The sequence below is a fragment of the Canis aureus genome, chromosome 12, assembly GCF_053574225.1.
Source record: "Canis aureus isolate CA01 chromosome 12, VMU_Caureus_v.1.0, whole genome shotgun sequence".
NCBI classification, from domain to species: domain Eukaryota; kingdom Metazoa; phylum Chordata; class Mammalia; order Carnivora; family Canidae; genus Canis; species Canis aureus.
Genome location: NC_135622.1, coordinates 45,051,557 through 45,068,372, shown reverse-complemented (window position 1 = coordinate 45,068,372; position 16,816 = coordinate 45,051,557). Strand labels below are relative to the sequence as shown.

The 16,816-nt window shown below is 36.3% G+C and overlaps 1 protein-coding gene and 1 long non-coding RNA gene across 10 annotated transcripts in view; one reads left to right on the top strand and one right to left on the bottom strand.

The window, feature by feature from the left end:
- Nucleotides 1-16,816, bottom strand: part of ASXL2 (ASXL transcriptional regulator 2) — a 334,480-nt gene that overhangs the window by 36,025 nt on the left and 281,639 nt on the right. For 3 of the 4 annotated variants that reach the window (XM_077843863.1, XM_077843861.1, XM_077843862.1), the window contains 2 exons: nucleotides 16,430-16,580; nucleotides 1,544-1,659 (listed from right to left, as the gene is read on the bottom strand). In XM_077843863.1, the coding sequence (XP_077699989.1) occupies nucleotides 1,544-1,659; nucleotides 16,430-16,580 (267 nt within the window). Of the gene's footprint in view, nucleotides 1-1,543; nucleotides 1,660-1,743; nucleotides 1,843-16,429; nucleotides 16,581-16,816 lie in introns of those variants that run through there. The other variant, XM_077843864.1, reaches the window with a different exon arrangement.
- Nucleotides 1-16,816, top strand: part of LOC144281112 (uncharacterized) — a 71,722-nt gene that overhangs the window by 52,327 nt on the left and 2,579 nt on the right. For 3 of the 6 annotated variants that reach the window (XR_013349561.1, XR_013349564.1, XR_013349560.1), the window contains 2 exons: nucleotides 2,561-2,643; nucleotides 9,329-9,429. This is a non-coding gene — a long non-coding RNA (uncharacterized LOC144281112). Of the gene's footprint in view, nucleotides 1-2,560; nucleotides 2,644-6,601; nucleotides 6,669-9,328; nucleotides 9,430-16,816 lie in introns of those variants that run through there. The other 3 variants (XR_013349563.1, XR_013349565.1, XR_013349562.1) reach the window with 2 other exon arrangements.

Sequence of the window (16,816 nt, the reverse complement as noted above, 5' to 3'; positions counted from 1 at the left end):
TGTTGTAATACAACTTAAATTTAGTGAATCAACATTATAGTGTGGTGATGCTTCCATGTCTATATATATAAAACAACCACATTACAAACTTTTAATCTTGTATCATTGTCCAGCATATAGATACACCATCATTTATGAAGGAATTCCCTGATATATATTTGGTTACTTGCAAGTTTTTGCTATTACAAGCATCAATACAAATATTTTTCTGTGTGTTTGTAATTGGTATGTATATCTGTATTTTTCTAACCTAAGTTCCAAAATGTTCAAATGCTTAGTCATGAGGTATGGGCATTTAAAATTTTAATGAAATTTTAATAGATATCACAAAATTTCTTTCCAAAGTAGCTATATGATAGTTTATATTTCACCAGCAACTACCAGAAGCCATTTTTCTACACACTTGCCAACATCTGATAAAGTTCTTTAGTTTATACGAATCTGAGGATAAAAGAAATCTGTTAATGTTCAGTTAATTAGTAGTGAGTTTATATTTACTGACCATTTGCATTTCAAAAAAAAAATGTTCTTTGAAAAGCCCAATAACATAGACCAATGGCAAGTAGCCCTAGGGAAAGAGATACATTATAAATGAACAACAATGAGGAACAAAAAAGAAACATAAAAGAATGCTACTACAACTTTATGCAAATATTTTTAACAGTCAAGTGAAATGGACCATTTTCTAAGAGAAATACATATCCAAAATTAAGAAAAAACATTTTTCCAAAATTAGCTGAAAAAGCAGGAATCAAATGAGACCAGTAACAGATGAAACTGAAATGCTATGAAAACAATTCTATGATTGTTTTCCAAAAATCTAGAAAAATGCAGAGAACTATCCAACTTTTTTTTTTTAAGATTTTATTTATTTATTCATGAGAGAGACACACACAGAGAGAGAGAGACCAGGCAGAGGGAGAAGCAGGTTCCATGCAGGGAGCCCGACGTGGGATGTGGGACTCGATCTCAGGTCTCCAGGATCACGCCCCGGCTAAAGGCGGCGCTAAACCGCTGAGCCACCCGGGCTGCCCCCAACTTTTTAATGCTAGAATCCTGATTCCAAAATTGTACAAGAATTGTACAAGAAAACAGCAAAATCCAAGCAAAAGAAAAATCTATCATATTTAAAAACATGTAACAAACATGTAGAATTTATTGCTGACAGCTAAGCATGCGTTACCCTAGAGTACCTAGCCTCGGAAGTCTGTGTGTTCGTAGATTTAAAGAGAAAAGCAACCTGACCCTCTCAATAAATGCTGAAGAAAACAAACCTGAAAAGTTCAACACCTATTCACAATTTAAAAACCTCTTAGCAAATTAGGAACAAATGAAGAGCTTTTAAACCATGATAAAAAAGACTAGCTACCACAAACCTATAACACAGAAGTCCATAAATTATTAAATCCGAATTGGAAAACTGCAAGAAATTTTTCCTCAAAATTAGGACCTTATGTCCTTTCAAGAAATTTCCAATGCCTTCCAGAATCACGAATTTTTAACATAGATTAGACTTTTGATAAACAGAGATGAGCATAATTACCTGCTTTAGTGCCTTCTTGCTGTGCTTCTGTGATGGAGAAATGACTTTACCTGCTGGAATGGTGGGTGACGGGCAGCCTGACTGGGGAGAGGATGGCTGTGACAGTCTAGACGATACTAGTAGGGGGAAAATGATAATAAAAAATGTGGTTATCAGAGTTGGTATCAAGCACCATTCCTTCCCCAATCATATGCTGCTACCTGTATTAAGAACTGTGACCAAACACTTTTGGGAAGGATCTTCTTTTTGGAGTTCTACTGCAAACAGCCTCCCTTTTCAGTTTATTTCCTCAGAAAGCTCTAGTGAAGGATGATAGGATGGGGAAGGGATGTGTGTTAGTATTCATTACTTTTCATTCTGTGATTTTTCAATAGATTGATTGAAGCAGGAAGCAGAATATAAACCATGAGTCATCAAATTAGATAAAACTCAGAGGAGATTCTAGAGCTTGTTGGACAGTATGTATGTTCTTAAGGTAGATCTAATGACAACATGATATTGTGAAAGAGCCCAGGACTGACTGAATGGGTCCCAGTTTTCCTTATCTTTAAAATGAAAGTAATAAGGCCATTCTACTTCAAAAACTCTACTGTAGCTTTAATTCTTATATTCCTTCAGCTCTTAAAATCAATAGTTTCAGGCCTGCCAATGTGAGAGGGTGCATTAGGATTTCTCCAATAGAAGCAACATACATACACTTGCATAGGGTGTAACCCCTCTCTACTTCATCACAAGTTGTTTTATATCTCATCAGAGCTTAGCCAAAGCTAAGATGTAAATGAGGGTTTTCTCTTCAGAAGCCTATATACCCTATTTTTTTATATACCTATTATAATAAAACAGCAACTAGATTTTTATGTTCTGTAAAGTTCAGTAGTGAATTACTCATGATAAAAGATAACCAAAATATGCTGATTCAGACCCCTTAATAATAGAAATAATAAAAAATAATAATCACTACTGCTAGGGATGACTCTGGAAGAGTACATGCTTACTAACACCTTCTCTTTTCCATAGTAACTGGACAAAAAGGCCTGGATAGCAAAATGGCATTTCATGGTATGGCTAAAGAGCTTGAAGATACCACATAAAGTATGCTGGTAGGTAGCTACTTGACATAAAAATGCAGAAGCATCATAGTTCATGGGAATACACAAGTTTGGGAAAACAGTTTTTCAACAGATTCTTGTATGTCCTAAGAAAGGAATACACAGTAGATAACATTTAAAGAGGACAACAGCAGACAAGAGTAAGATGATGACTGATCATACTTGGCATACCCGGCTTTCAACTCCAATCCTTATGATAAGGTTTATATATGGGAAAGAACTGACATGTGGTAAGCATGAAATTAAAAAAAAAAAAGTTTGTTGTGATTTATCATACAAACATAAAAGTTGGATAATTCCGGAGATAACTGAGCAACAGAAAGAAACCACATCCTCAGTCTACTTACATTGACCAATTTTTTTAAAATGACAGCTTTACAGAGATATGATTTATATAATATACAATTTACCTGAAGTGTAAAAATTTTAATAGCTTCGGTTAAAAGTTGTAAAACCACCACCAGAATCAATTTTCACCACCCGTCTAAAAGTCCTGTACTGGCTGGCTATCACCTCTCTTTCCCCTAACTATGGCCCTAGTGCTATGCAATTACTAATCTACTTTCTGCATCTGCCTATTCTAGACCTTTCACATAAATGGAATCATACAATATGTGCTCTTTCGTGACTGGCTTTTTTCACTGATCATGTTTTGAAGCTCGATCCATACTGAAGCATGTATCAATACTTCTTATCATCGAATAACAGGCCATTTCATGCATACACTGCATTTTGTTTATTCATTAACTGATGGACATTTGGGTTGTTTCCCCTTTTGGTCATTCTGAACAATGATATGAAGGTCATTCATTAGCATGATTTTGTATTGAGACATATATTTTCAATTCTCCTGGGTTCAGATCTTAAAGTGGAAGTTCTGGGTCTTATATCAACTCTATATTTAACTTTTTGAGGAACCGTCAAAATGTCTTCCAAACTGGCTATACCATTTTTACAATAGTACAGGAATGTGTGAGGGTTCCAATTCTTGTCAACAACTGTTATTTCCTGTCTTTTTTTTTTGACCAATGTTTTTAAAGGGACATAAAATAAATAGACTATTAACAAACATTTGACTGTTCATTTTCTTTTTAATGGTTTGCAGAAATCTGAAAACATACATTTCCTAACCCTCAAGCACTGCCTGACAATAAACAGAAAACAAACAAAATAATTCCATTAGACTATATAAGAATTCCATTTTGCAGCCTGAAAAAGAGACAATAAAGCTATCTGTAATTGCCAGGGCAAACTATTTGGACTGTTCCCCCTTAAGGCAAAAACCTTTTCTATCAAATGAAACATAAACATATCTCAAAGCCAGCTGAAATAAATCATGAAAATTTCAGGACCCACCAGTAGGGACTATCTCCCAGAATTGACTAAATACAGGTCTCAACTTCTATGAAACTTAAACTTTGTCCTAACTTTTAAATATTAAAGGCTTAAACACATGGTGAGAAACTTCTCTCTCATAATTACTTTTAGTGGCTACAATCTCTTCAGACACATTTTTATTAATAAGGGCAAACAAAAGTAACTATCTTGTATGCATCTAACAGCATGCTAGGATCATTTTTACAGCATTTCAAGTGGGTACAAGTCCTCTTTCTATTCCCATCCAAACTCCTCCAATTCTACCTTCAGAAATAACTAGATAATATGTTTGGGTTGGCACCTTACTGACATTTTTTCTATACACACAAGGAAATACAAAAATGTTTTATAAAGGACATATATTTATTTTTTTAAGGATTTACTTATCTGAGACAGAGAAAGAGAGAGAAGTACAAGCAGGGCTCAATCCAAGGACATATATTTATACATAAATTTCAAATATATACATTTTTCTGTATATTGTAATATTATCTAAATTTTACGTATCAGGAAATATAATTAGTTTGCAGAGGACTCAGACAGTAAGGGGCACAGCCAAGATCCAAACTCAGTATATTTTCAGAATGAGTGGGTACTTGTTGTGGGCTGAATGGTGGCCACCAAAAAGTTATGTCCTAATCCCCAGAATCTGTGCATGTTACATTATTTGGAAAGAGTCCAGATGTAATTAAGGCTCTTGAGATGAGATCTTCTTGGATTATCTCAGTGTCCTAAATCCAGTGACACAGAGGACAGAAAGAAAAGAAGGTGAGGTGAAGACAGGCAGAGATTGCGTGATATGGCCACAAGGCAACTCAGTCAGCAACCAGAAGCTAAAGAATACAAGAACCAGAGTTCTCCCCTAGAGCCTCTGTAGAAGTGTATCCCTGCTAACACCCTGATTTGACTTCTGGCCTCCAGAACATGAGAAAATAAATTTTTGTTGTTTTAAGGCACCTCGTTTGCTGTAATTTGTTATAGCAGTTTCAAAAAACTAATAGTATGTAAAACTGATTTTAAACTGTCACTATGAACCTACAGATGTTTATGTATTTGAAATGTTTAAGTCAAAAACAATCATCACAAATTTGGCACTCAAACTGGGTCCCCCTCTTGGGTTGGTGGGAGAGCTTTCAAGTTGTAAACCATCTCTGGGACATGGCCTCAGCAGTATCTAGCTGCTTCCTCTCTACCTGCCACAGAGTCTCATGCAACCTTGCATATTTTTTTGCCCTAGTTGGATCAGCCACTTCTCCAAGGACCCTGGAGACCCATTTAATCGGAAATGTTATTAAAAACCATAAAAAAATAAAAATAAAAAAATAAAAAAATAAAAACCATGTGCTCGGGGCAGCCCCGGTGGCTCAGCGGTTTAGCGCCACCTGCAGCCCAGGGCCTGATCCGGGAGACCCAGGATTGAGTCCCACATCGGGCCCCCGGCATGGAGCCTGCTTCTCCCTCTGCCTGTGTCTCTGCCTCTGTGTGTGTGTGTGTGTGTGTGTGTCTCTCATGAGTAAATAAATAAAATCTTTAAAAAAAAATTTAAAAAAAATTAAATAAACTTAAAAAAAAAACGTGCTGCACGATACGGGGTGCTCACTGTTATGGGGTTATCACTGGTTCTAGGACTTTTCAATAATTAGAACAAGAAAGGTCCCTTTTTTTATAAAGAGAAAAATAAGTTCATGCATAGATGCCAAATTCGAATTTAAGATGACAGGACTGTCACTTAACTTTTCTGATTCTATAATTCTATCACTTCTCTTCTCCCCTGATAATCCTGCTTCCTAATAACATTACTGTAATTATTAATTTGCTTTCTACTATAGATCTAATTTCAAAGAAAGTATACCTATATAATTCCTGAAAATGAGACTACTAAATGTAGTTTAAGGATTTCTTGGTGTCTGATCTCCTATAACTAAGATATATCCCTAGAAACTTACTTATGTCATTATGCCACAAATTTGACATACACTCGAGTTTGCTTTGTTTTGTTATTTCTAGAAAGTATATTTTAAAAACTTGTTTTAATTATGTAAAGTGATAAAACAACTTACTTCCATATGAATCTAGCTCCCTCCATTGTTGAGACCCCTTTATTACTTCTCTTCCCATTTAAGAAATCATTTATATTAATTTGCATCCTTCCATTGTTTTTTTACCTATATTTTTGTTTTGGTGAAACATAGTATAGACATTTTATTTTTTTTTATTTTTTATTTTTTTTTATTTTTTATTTTTTTTTAGTATAGGCATTTTAATACTTGTACTCATTTCTTTTTTTTTTTTTTAAGATTTTATTTATTTATTCATGAGAGACACAGAGAGGCAGAGACATAGGTAAAGAGAGAAGCAGGCTCCCTGTAGGGAGCATGATACGGGACTCAATCCCAGGACTCCGGAACAAAGACACAAGCCAAAGGCAGACACTCAACCACTGAGCCATCCAGGCATTCATTTTACTCATTTAAGTAAAAAATCAACCACCATAAATTGTCCAGAATATTGATTTTTTAACTTAATATGTTCTGGGGAACATTCTAGAACAGAATACAGAGATCTTCCACATTCCTTTTAATAGATGCACAGAACTCCACTGAGCAGATGTACTATAATCTCTTCAACCAGACTGATGAGTATGTTGTTTCTTTCTGGTCTTTTGCTCTTATTACTACAAGGTTTAACCAGTGGTTCTTAAAATCACATGAGACACTATTATATACTAACCAAAGTCTAAAATTTTAAAGACTGACAATTAGTGAGCATGAGAAATAGCTGGAACTCTCATACATTATTGGTGGGAGTATAAATTGGCACAACCAGTCTGGAAAACTGTGTGGTAGTATACACTACAGTTAATTTTGCTCCCAAGTACATACCCAGAAAAAAATGAGTACAAAAACAAAAACAAAAAAGCCCAGACATAAAAAAAAATTCACAATAGGCAAAAAAAACAAACAAACTAGAAATAGCCTAATGTTCATCAATGCAAAAATGGATAAGTAAAGGTACTAGGGAATAGTTACAGAATACTATACAATTTCAAGAATCTGATGAATACACGCAAAAATATGGATGAAGACTTATAAAATTATTCAAGGAAAAAAAAACATGATTTAAGTTTAAAAAGTTTCTGGTTCTGTTCCAGACATGTCTTATCTATACTATCAGAAATTATTATAGTGGTTACTTTGAGGCAATGGTTATTACCAGAAGGGAGCACAGAGAGGGCTCCTGGGATATTGACAATATTTTGTTCTTCGTTGTTTTTTTTTAATATATATTTTTAAGCTTTTTTATTTTTATTTTTTTCCTTATTCATGAGAGACACAGAAAGAGAGGCAGAGGGAGGAGGAGTAGGCTCCATACAAGAAGCCCAATGTGGAACTCGGTCCCGGGAATCTGGGATCACTCCCTGAGCCAAAGGCAGACACTCAACTGCTGAGCCACCCAGGCACCCCAGTGTTTTGTTCTTTGATCTGAATGCTGGTTCATGATGCGGTTCCATTTGTGAAAATTCCACAAGCTGTATACTTACAATATGTATACATTTTTCCTGAATATATAACTTAATCAAAATTTTAAACAGACAAAACTGATCTATGTTGACAGAAGAAGGGACAACCATCTACTTCTGAGGAAGGATGGGCAGTGACCAAGAAGCTGGCATAATGTCTCTGCAGTGCTAGCTAATAAAGATCATTACGGTTCACTGTTTACTCAAGAAGGTGGAGTTATTTTCTAATCTCAATTCAAAAAAGGGGGAGACATGATCATTTTATGTTTTTCCTTCTTTAAAACAGAATGAAAGATTTTTCCTCCTTTCTTATTAAAGAAACACAGCATTCCCAAAGTTTATAAGATTGACAAATCATCTAAACCATTGCTATTCAAATATAGTCCAAAGCCTGGCCTGCTATTAGATAAATACAAAAGTGAGAGCATTTAGATATTTTCATAGAAAACTGACACTGCTGGGCCATTTTATTGTATTTTATGTGTCAGTCCACAATGGATAGAGAAGGGGAGAGAACAGTCCTTTGTGATGAAAAGTTTAAGAATAAACCAGCTAGCTGAGGAGGGGAAGATGTAGGGTAGGGGGTGTGTGGGAAGGGCATGGGAATAGTGTCCACAGAATTACAAAGTAAGGAACTAAGATTTACCAGGGCTACATTTTTAAAAAGATAAAGATATGAAGAATAGGACATTGAAAAATGAATATTAAGGCTGTATTTTAACTTCATCAAGCCCATTTATAATCCTTTTTTTAAAAGATTGATTTAAAAAATAATAAAATAAAATAAAAGATTAATTGATTGATTGATTGATGACACAGGGAGAGAGGCAGAGACCTAAGCAGAGAGGGAAGTAGACTCCCTCTGGGGCGCCTGATGTTGTCTTGATCCCAAGATCCGGGGTCATGACCTGAGCCAAAGGCACCCTTAACCACTGAGCCACCCAGGTGCCCTACAATCTTTTTTTAAAAACAAAGTATGTTTATTTCTTGGTAGGTAGTATGTGTGCTGCAAGAAATTTCGGTTTACAAATTCATGTGCAATATACATTATACTTCTTTGTTCGCAAATCAACACAAAGCAGTGGGAAGTCAAACCTTTGTTATGATTTTTTTGCCTTCCCTCCATTGAATGTTTCCTGGGTTTCATAGACCACTGATTAGTGCTGGCACCCACACAGTGTTGACCCACAAAATCCCACAAGGACTAAGACATTGTTTATAATCCTATCTTACGAATCGGCACATTGAGAAAAATAATCTCTCGCACTTCTGTACTATTGGTTTTACTTTTTACTTCAAATAAAACCAATTAATGTCACCAATTAATCTAACCCTGTATTAAGGAAATCTATTACCCAAAACAAATGATTTTTAACAGTGAAATGGAAATGAATTCTTTTAACCTATATACTAGTGATTAGAAATAAATTGAACTACCATAAACACAGAGGTTGCTTTTGGGCAACAGACTTGAGCAATGGACTGTAGAACAAGGCAAAAGGCCTGGGGGTGGGGGACTGGCTGAATAGACTGGCCCATCAGAGGACCCACCTCAAAATATCTATATGCCCTAACTGACCAATGGGCTACTTACAACCAGGCATAGTTACCCAAAAGAGGGAAGATTCCATACATCCTTATATCTCTTAACCGCACCCCCACTCTTTTAAAAACAGCCCTCACCCACCACCTCATGCAGATAGTCTCTTCTTTGCTGTCCTGCCTGCTGCTCCCTTGCAGTGTATTCAATAAACTTCTATCTCCTTTGTTCTGCCTCAGGTGAATTCTTCTGACTACCAGCACCACCAGCTTCCACCTGGATTGTCACTCCACATTTGGGGGCCCCCATCCAATTAGGAGAAATATCACAATAAATAACAGTAAGTAAAAAAACAAATCAAAATTAACATATTTAGAGGTGCCTGGGTGGCTCAGTCATTTAAGAGTCTGCCTTTGGCTTGGGTCATGATCCCAGGTTCCTGGGATTGAGCCCCGGGTGGGGCAACCTTCTCAGCGGGGAGCCTGGCGGCTTCTCCCTCTTCCTCTGCCACTCCCCCTAATGTGCACTCCCACTCTCTCTCTCTCTGGTAAATAAATTTTAAAAAATATTTTTAAAGAACCAAAAACGAGCATATATAATGAACTGGAATTTATTTTTTTAAGATTCTATTTATTCATTTGACATAGAGAGTAAAAGTACACACAAGCAGGGGGAGTAGTAGGCAGAAAGAGAGGGAGAAGCAGAAGCAGGTTCCCCCCCTGAGTAAGGAACCTGATGCTGGGCTCCATCCCAGGACTCTGGGACATAAACTGAGCCAAAGGCAGATGCTTAATCATCTGAGCTACCCATATGCCCAGTGAACTGGAATTTATTTATTTTATTTTTTATTTTTAAAAGATTTTTATTTATTTATTCATGAGAGATACAGAGAGAGGCAGAGACACAGAGGGAGAAGCAGGCTCCATGCAAGGAGCCCTATGCGGGACTCAATCCTGGGACTCCAGGATCACCCCCTGAGCCGAAGGCAAATGCCCAACCGCTGAGCCACCCAGGCATCCCTGAACTGGAATTTAAATAAAAACTTGAAAGAGGGCAGCCCAGGTGGCTCAGTGGTTTAGCGCCGCCTTTGGCCAGGGGCTGCTCCTGGGGTTCCAGGATCGAGTCCCACGTCGGGCTCCCTGCATGGGAGCCTGCTTCTCCCTCTGCCTGTGTCTCTGCCTCTCTCTCTCTTTCTCTGTGTCTCTCATGAATAAATAAATAAAATCTTTAAAAAATAATAATAAAAAACTTGAAAGAGAAAAATAAAATAAAAATTTTTAATTTTATTTTTTAAAAAAGCTAATGTATTAACTTAGATTTTTTTTTTTTTAAGATTTTATTTATTCATTCATGAGAGACACAGAAAGAGAGGCAGAGACACAGGCAAGAGGGAGGAGAATCAGGCTCCATGCAGGGAGCCTGATGTGGGACTCGATCCCAGAAACCTGATCATGCCTGAGCCAAAGGCAGACACTCAATTGCTGAGCCACCCAGGTGTCCCTATTAACTCAGATCTTAAGTGGACAAGAGGATGAAACCAACAGCAAAAATTCTATAAACAAAGATTTTGTTTCTCTTGGTACATGGCTATGAAAATTTGAAAGAGTCTGCCGGGTTGCTATTCTCTGATCCATACATACTACATTTCTTTCTTTTTTTTTTCTTTTAAAGATTTTATTTATTTATTAATGAGAGACAGAGAGGTAGAGACACAGGCAGAGGGAGGAGCAGGCTCCTTGAAGGGAGCCTGATGCAGGACTCAATTCTGGGACTCCAGGACCACACCCTGAGCCAGAGACAGACGCTCAACCACTGAGCCACCCAGGCATCTCCATACTACATTTCTTAATTCTCCTAAGAGATTACTTTATGCACACCAACACCCTATAAATAATGGAGACTAGCACTAAAAATTAACAGTCTGATCTCTACTTCTTTCTCTTTTTTTCTCTCTACAAAGCTTTTCCATCCACTTATCTTCATATGACCTTCTGAAACACGCTTCTACCTTCCTGTCTTTATAAATGTTTTCTTTCCATGATACATCCTGTCTTCCTTGGAGATTATACTCCCAATATATTCTATAGCTCAGGACACTTGGGTGGCTCAGTGGTGTCTCTGCCTGTATCTCTGTCTCTGTCTCTGTCTCTCTCTGTGTCTCTCATGAAAAAAATAAATAAAATCTTTAAAAAAAAATTCTATAGCAGGTAAAGTTAACAATTCTCTAATGCTGCTATAACATGACACATATAAACACTTGTTATTAAAGTCATTTGCTAACTATCTGCTTCTTTTTCTATACTTCTAGATATGGATGGGGCCTGCACCTTATTTAAATTGGTTGCCCCAAATACCTAGCAAATAGTATATAGCACTGGAAAAAGAAAGTGTGGCAAGCAGTCTAGAAATATTTCTTTGGTTCTGTAAATAAACTAACCGCCTAAATAATACTGCTTCTCAGGATTATATCCTGATCTACTGGTCTTCAAATATGGACTGCTCAATGCTTAAAAGCTCTCTTTATTTAGGAACGTATATAGTATCTGATTAGAAACAAAAATGCTTGTTTTCATATAAATACATAGACCTAATAAAATATTAACAAATTCTTTTTTATTAAATATTAACAAATTCTAATCAAAAGATCAAGTTACTTACTATTTGATTTAAAAAGCAAAACAAACAAAAACCCAGCAGCCTAGTAAAGAAATGAGTTTTTAAGCTTACAATTATTTTCTGAAAAATATCTAAAACAAATTTTAGAACTTGAGGCTTGAACTTATGACCCTAAGATCAAGACCTGAACTGAGATCAAGAGTCAGAGGCTTAATCAACTGAGCCACCCAGGGCCCCTAGAACTTGAGGCACTTAAAGCCAGTTTTATAGTTTACTGAAGTAGTTTCAGGTTGCTGAACAATTAGTATTACCCACTGAGTATACATTCAGAAGGAACTACTTTTCAGATATATTACAGCACTGAGAATTTTCCATTTCAATGGATGACTATTACACTGAACAAGGTCAAAAGGATAGATTATCCATCTTAGATGTCTTTGAATTGAAGACTTTAGTAATTCTTGACTGAATATTTTATGTTTCCTGAAGATATTCAATGAGTCCCTCTAAAGTATTAGAGATACTACCAGAAATAATGAAGCAGTAACATCAAAATTGAAGCTTAGTTTTTTTCTATAGTTGAAGAATTAATAGCTGAAAGACTGATTAACAATTGAAGTATCAAAAATTGTTCTAATCTTCACAAATAGTAATCCTCTTAAAGGAGAGTTTTTATTTTCACCATAGTCTGTCTTTTGAGGAATTTCATTTCCAAGAGTTAACCGACTGTTTTAGTTTTTAAGTACCTTCTTCCAACACCAAGTGCAGGTTGCCGCTACTGATGAATATTCAAACAATCTCCTAATCAAAGATGGAGAGGCCATACCTGGACACCTTTTCTTGCTTCTGGATAACCTACCTATCCAAGTACTAATAGTGGAGACATCTTTAACACATGACAGAGCTAAAACCTCTGACCCAGCCACCAACCAACCACACCACAGAACAAAGACAGCATCTCTCTGAAAGATCTCTCTCCACAAAAGTTAACTTTGTCAAAGGAGCTGTTCTCCCCAGGATACTTTTTAAAGGAGACATTTCTATATATAGTCATCCCCATTCAGTAAACTTGTATCTAGAAATGATATTAGAGGGCAGGCAGGTCTTTGGTATTTGAAAGAACTCCAAACATAGTAGTTATCAAATTCCTGATTTAAAGTAGTTTTGAACAAGCAAATAAATTAATATTCGATCATGCCCCAGGAAAGAACTAGTAATTCCTTGTAAGTAAAAAGGTATATTTTACATAATTAATATTTTTCTTAAGATACTTAAAAAGCAGGCCAAAATTTAACAAAACTTCTCTATCAGAAGATAAAAAAATAATCCTCCTTCTATCATTGCTTCATGCAGCAATATTTATATTTTATCTTGGGGAAAAGGCAGAGACTTTGCTTAGCTATGGTCCTACAAAAAAAGCAACAGAAAAAGTTGATTTTAATCTTTTTTTCTGGATTTATTTCACCTTACCTTGACTTGGAATTCCATAAAGCTCTTCTCTGAACATTGTTTCCTGTCTGACAATTAGGAACCAAAACTGTGAACTTCTAAGTTCTTCCACTTTATGGAAGAACTTGGAAATCAATAAACTAGTTTTGATATTGGACTGAATTTCAAAGTTCTGTTCTCTGTTTCTATTTGGCTGAAAGGTATACCTATTATCAAGAGAGTTTCTATCGATTTTCAACTAGAAGTATCAGTTTTGCTGTCAGAGCTCTTTATTTTTGTACATAAAAGGAAGTGGGTTTTGATACTATCTCAATGTTCTTCCTGTCTTACAAAGCTTTTGAAATAAGTGATGTCAGATTGAGAGTAAAAGCCCTAAATAAGAAAAAGGAATAAGCACAATTACTTTGCTTTACCTTTATTAATAACTATAACTGATTTAGAACTGCCCTGTTGCCCTATCACTGCTACCTACAAATTTTCCACGTCAATTTACACTGGGCTACGAAAACATTCACAGATTATGTAACATATACCTAAAAATTTATGTATCTATGCCAAATACCTATGTATGACCCATGAACGAGAGAAGCACATTCTATTAGAAACTAAATCATTCTTCATTGAGGGTAGCTCAGCAAAGGGTAAACATGAATCCCGTATGACATCATTTGCACCTTTCCCTTTCCCTTCCAAACAGCATATATAGCCTGTCCTCAGTTTAATAAACTACATATCATCAGAAAAGATCTTTATAGAACATCTCATCTTAATGTAAATGGAGGGTAAATATTCAATAATGTGATAATTTCTAGAAGAGGAATGAGTACAAAGGCATGACAGAATAGTTTATCTGGACCACAATTCCAAATTTGCTCTTACTTTGCTGTTAAATATCTTCTATTATGGGCAGCCCAGGTGGCTCAGCGGTTTAGCACCGCCTTCAGCCCAGGGCATGATCCCGGAGACCCAGGATCGAGTACCACATTAGGCTCCCTGCATGGAGCCTGCTTCTCCCTCTGCCTGTGTCTCTGCCTCTCTCTCTATCTCTGTCTCCTATGAATAAATAAATAAAATCTTTTTAAAAAAAATCTATTAACCTACTGACAATGTGATTCTACTGTTAGTTCTTAGATCTTCCTGTATCACAGTACATTCACCTTAATTTCTCAGAGATTGCCTTTAACAAACATGTAACTTTAACAAACACATAACAAACAGCTACTACAGCATATATGGCTACTGAAAAGTGAAAAGGAATGACCCCAAGACCATGATTCTGTTCCCAAATTTGCTAGTCTGGCCTACTTAGTTACTGATTTCCCTGTTTCTAGCCACATCTTGTTGGAAATTATGAATCTTGCTGTTTCTCTTGCTTGATGATTTGGCTTGGTTCCTAATCTTAGATCAACAACTTCCAGAATTAAAAGTTTAAACTAGGTGGGGCACTTGGGTGGTGCAGTTGGTTAAGCATCTGACTCTTGGTTTCAGCTCAGGTCATGATCTCAGGGCTGTGAGATCAAGCCCTGTGACTAGCTCCATGCCCAGTGTAAAGCTGGCTTGGGATCCCTCTGCCTCTCCTGTTTGTGGGCTCTCTCTCTCTAAAATAAATAAAAATAGGGGTCCCTGGGTGGCGCAGTGGTTTGGCGCCTGCCTTTGGCCCAGGGCGCGATCCTGGAGACCCGGGATCGAATCCCACATCGGGCTCTCGGTGCATGGAGCCTGCTTCTCCCTCTGCCTGTGTCTCTGCCTCTCTCTCTCTCTCTCTCTCTCTCTCACTGTGTGCCTATTATAAATAAATAAATAAATAAATAAATAAATAAATAAATAAATAAATATAAAAATAAATATAAAAATAAAAAATAAAAAATAAAAAATTAAATAAATAAAAATAAATCTTTAAAAAGAAAGAAAGTTTAAACCACAGACAAGCAGGAAAGATAGAGGTCTTAACACTTTTGGCTCCATTCTTCCAAAAAACATCCTTAGTGGACTCTGAGGAATGTAGGGCCTGGACCACACCTCCTTTCAATCATCACTATTGATTTTAATATATGTATATCTCTCAAGAATACTGGTCACAGGTACTAACTTTATCTTGACTTTATTCTATTTGTTCCTAACACCTGAGGTCTGGGTTACTCTCCAAGTAATTGTGATCTTAAAACTAAAATCCTCTTATAAAATTTGCCCAAACTGCATGTGTGGTAGCTTTACCAGAGAACACAAATGATGTCACCAATTATCTTAGTTCCCTCCAGGAGTAGCACACACACGAATGCAGGAATGGTAATGAATCAGACTATTTTTCTGATACAGTTCCACATCAATAATTCCAAAGGCACTTAAATTAATGAATCAAGTATTCTAGATCTAAGGACAGCTCATGTCCGTAACACAAACCTAAGAGGATATCCAGGCTAGGGAAATTCTTGGATGTCATTTTGTTCTAGAATACCATTACATTAATCCTTGTAAAGGAATCATCAGGAGTTGACTTAAATCTGCTCTGCCATGTATAGCTAAATTTATAAAAACTGAGGTAAAAACAATTTGCCCTCTTCAAGAAGACTCTGACAAGAAGCTATGAATAATTAGCAAGAATAGGTAATAAAATGTATCCTTTTTGTTTTGTTTTGTTTTTTGTTTTTTTAATAAAATGTATCCTTAAGTGGAAAATCCATCCCAAAGAAGCTGCAGCAACAAAGACATTATTCTCTAAAAAAAAGTTTTTTGGGTAAGCTATAAAGCAGACACCAAGCAGGGGAGAGCAAAGAACAGCAGATTAAATTTAGTCTTTACTAGTAGAAATGAAAAGCATTCTTTTCTTGGTTAAGTAGAGAGCTATTAGAGCAATAAGTGTTCAAGTTTAGAAGAGAGGATTAAAGAGGCAAGTAAGATGACAGCATCCTTCAAAAAGGCTAGGGATGACCAAGAGCTGAATATAAACCCAGGTAAAACCTAGAGAGCTGTGTTATCCAACTGGTAGCCACTAGACACATGTGGCTATTTAAATTAAAATTTAAAAAGAATAAAAAATTCAGTTCCTTATTCAAACTGCCATATTTCAAGTGCTCTGTAGACTAGCTACTGGCCGTGTTAGGTTGGACAACACAGACACAGAACATTTCCATCATTGCAAGAAATTCTAGGACATTACCAATCTAGAGGGAAGGGAAAGAGATGAACTGTCCTGGGGTCTGAAAAAAGCGGAGCTACTAACAAGGGCTTTTGTCGTATAGCATTCAATACTTTATTGAGCGATCAGGTGGATTTACCTTTCCTTTTCCACCTGCTCTTTTTTCCCTCCTTGTTGCTGCCACCATCACTGCTGCTGCTGCTGTTCTCAGAACTCTGGGAATCTGACTGACCATCACTGCTTTCTTCTGAACCTTCTGATAGCTCTTTCACCCCATCCGGCACATCTTTCTGAAAATGTAGGCATCCAATTAGGATTAATCATTACCATTTCAGCAAATAGGAATTAAATTTCTAATATGCGTTATTGCAACTTAACTGTGCTGATAAATTTTTAATATTATAGAATTCAGTAGCAGAACCAGTAATCTATTTGGAATTCCTGTCATCTCTCTTCTTTGGGTCAAATTAGCTAATGTTTCCATCTACATCCAAAGATAAAAATTATACATGAAAATCATATGCAA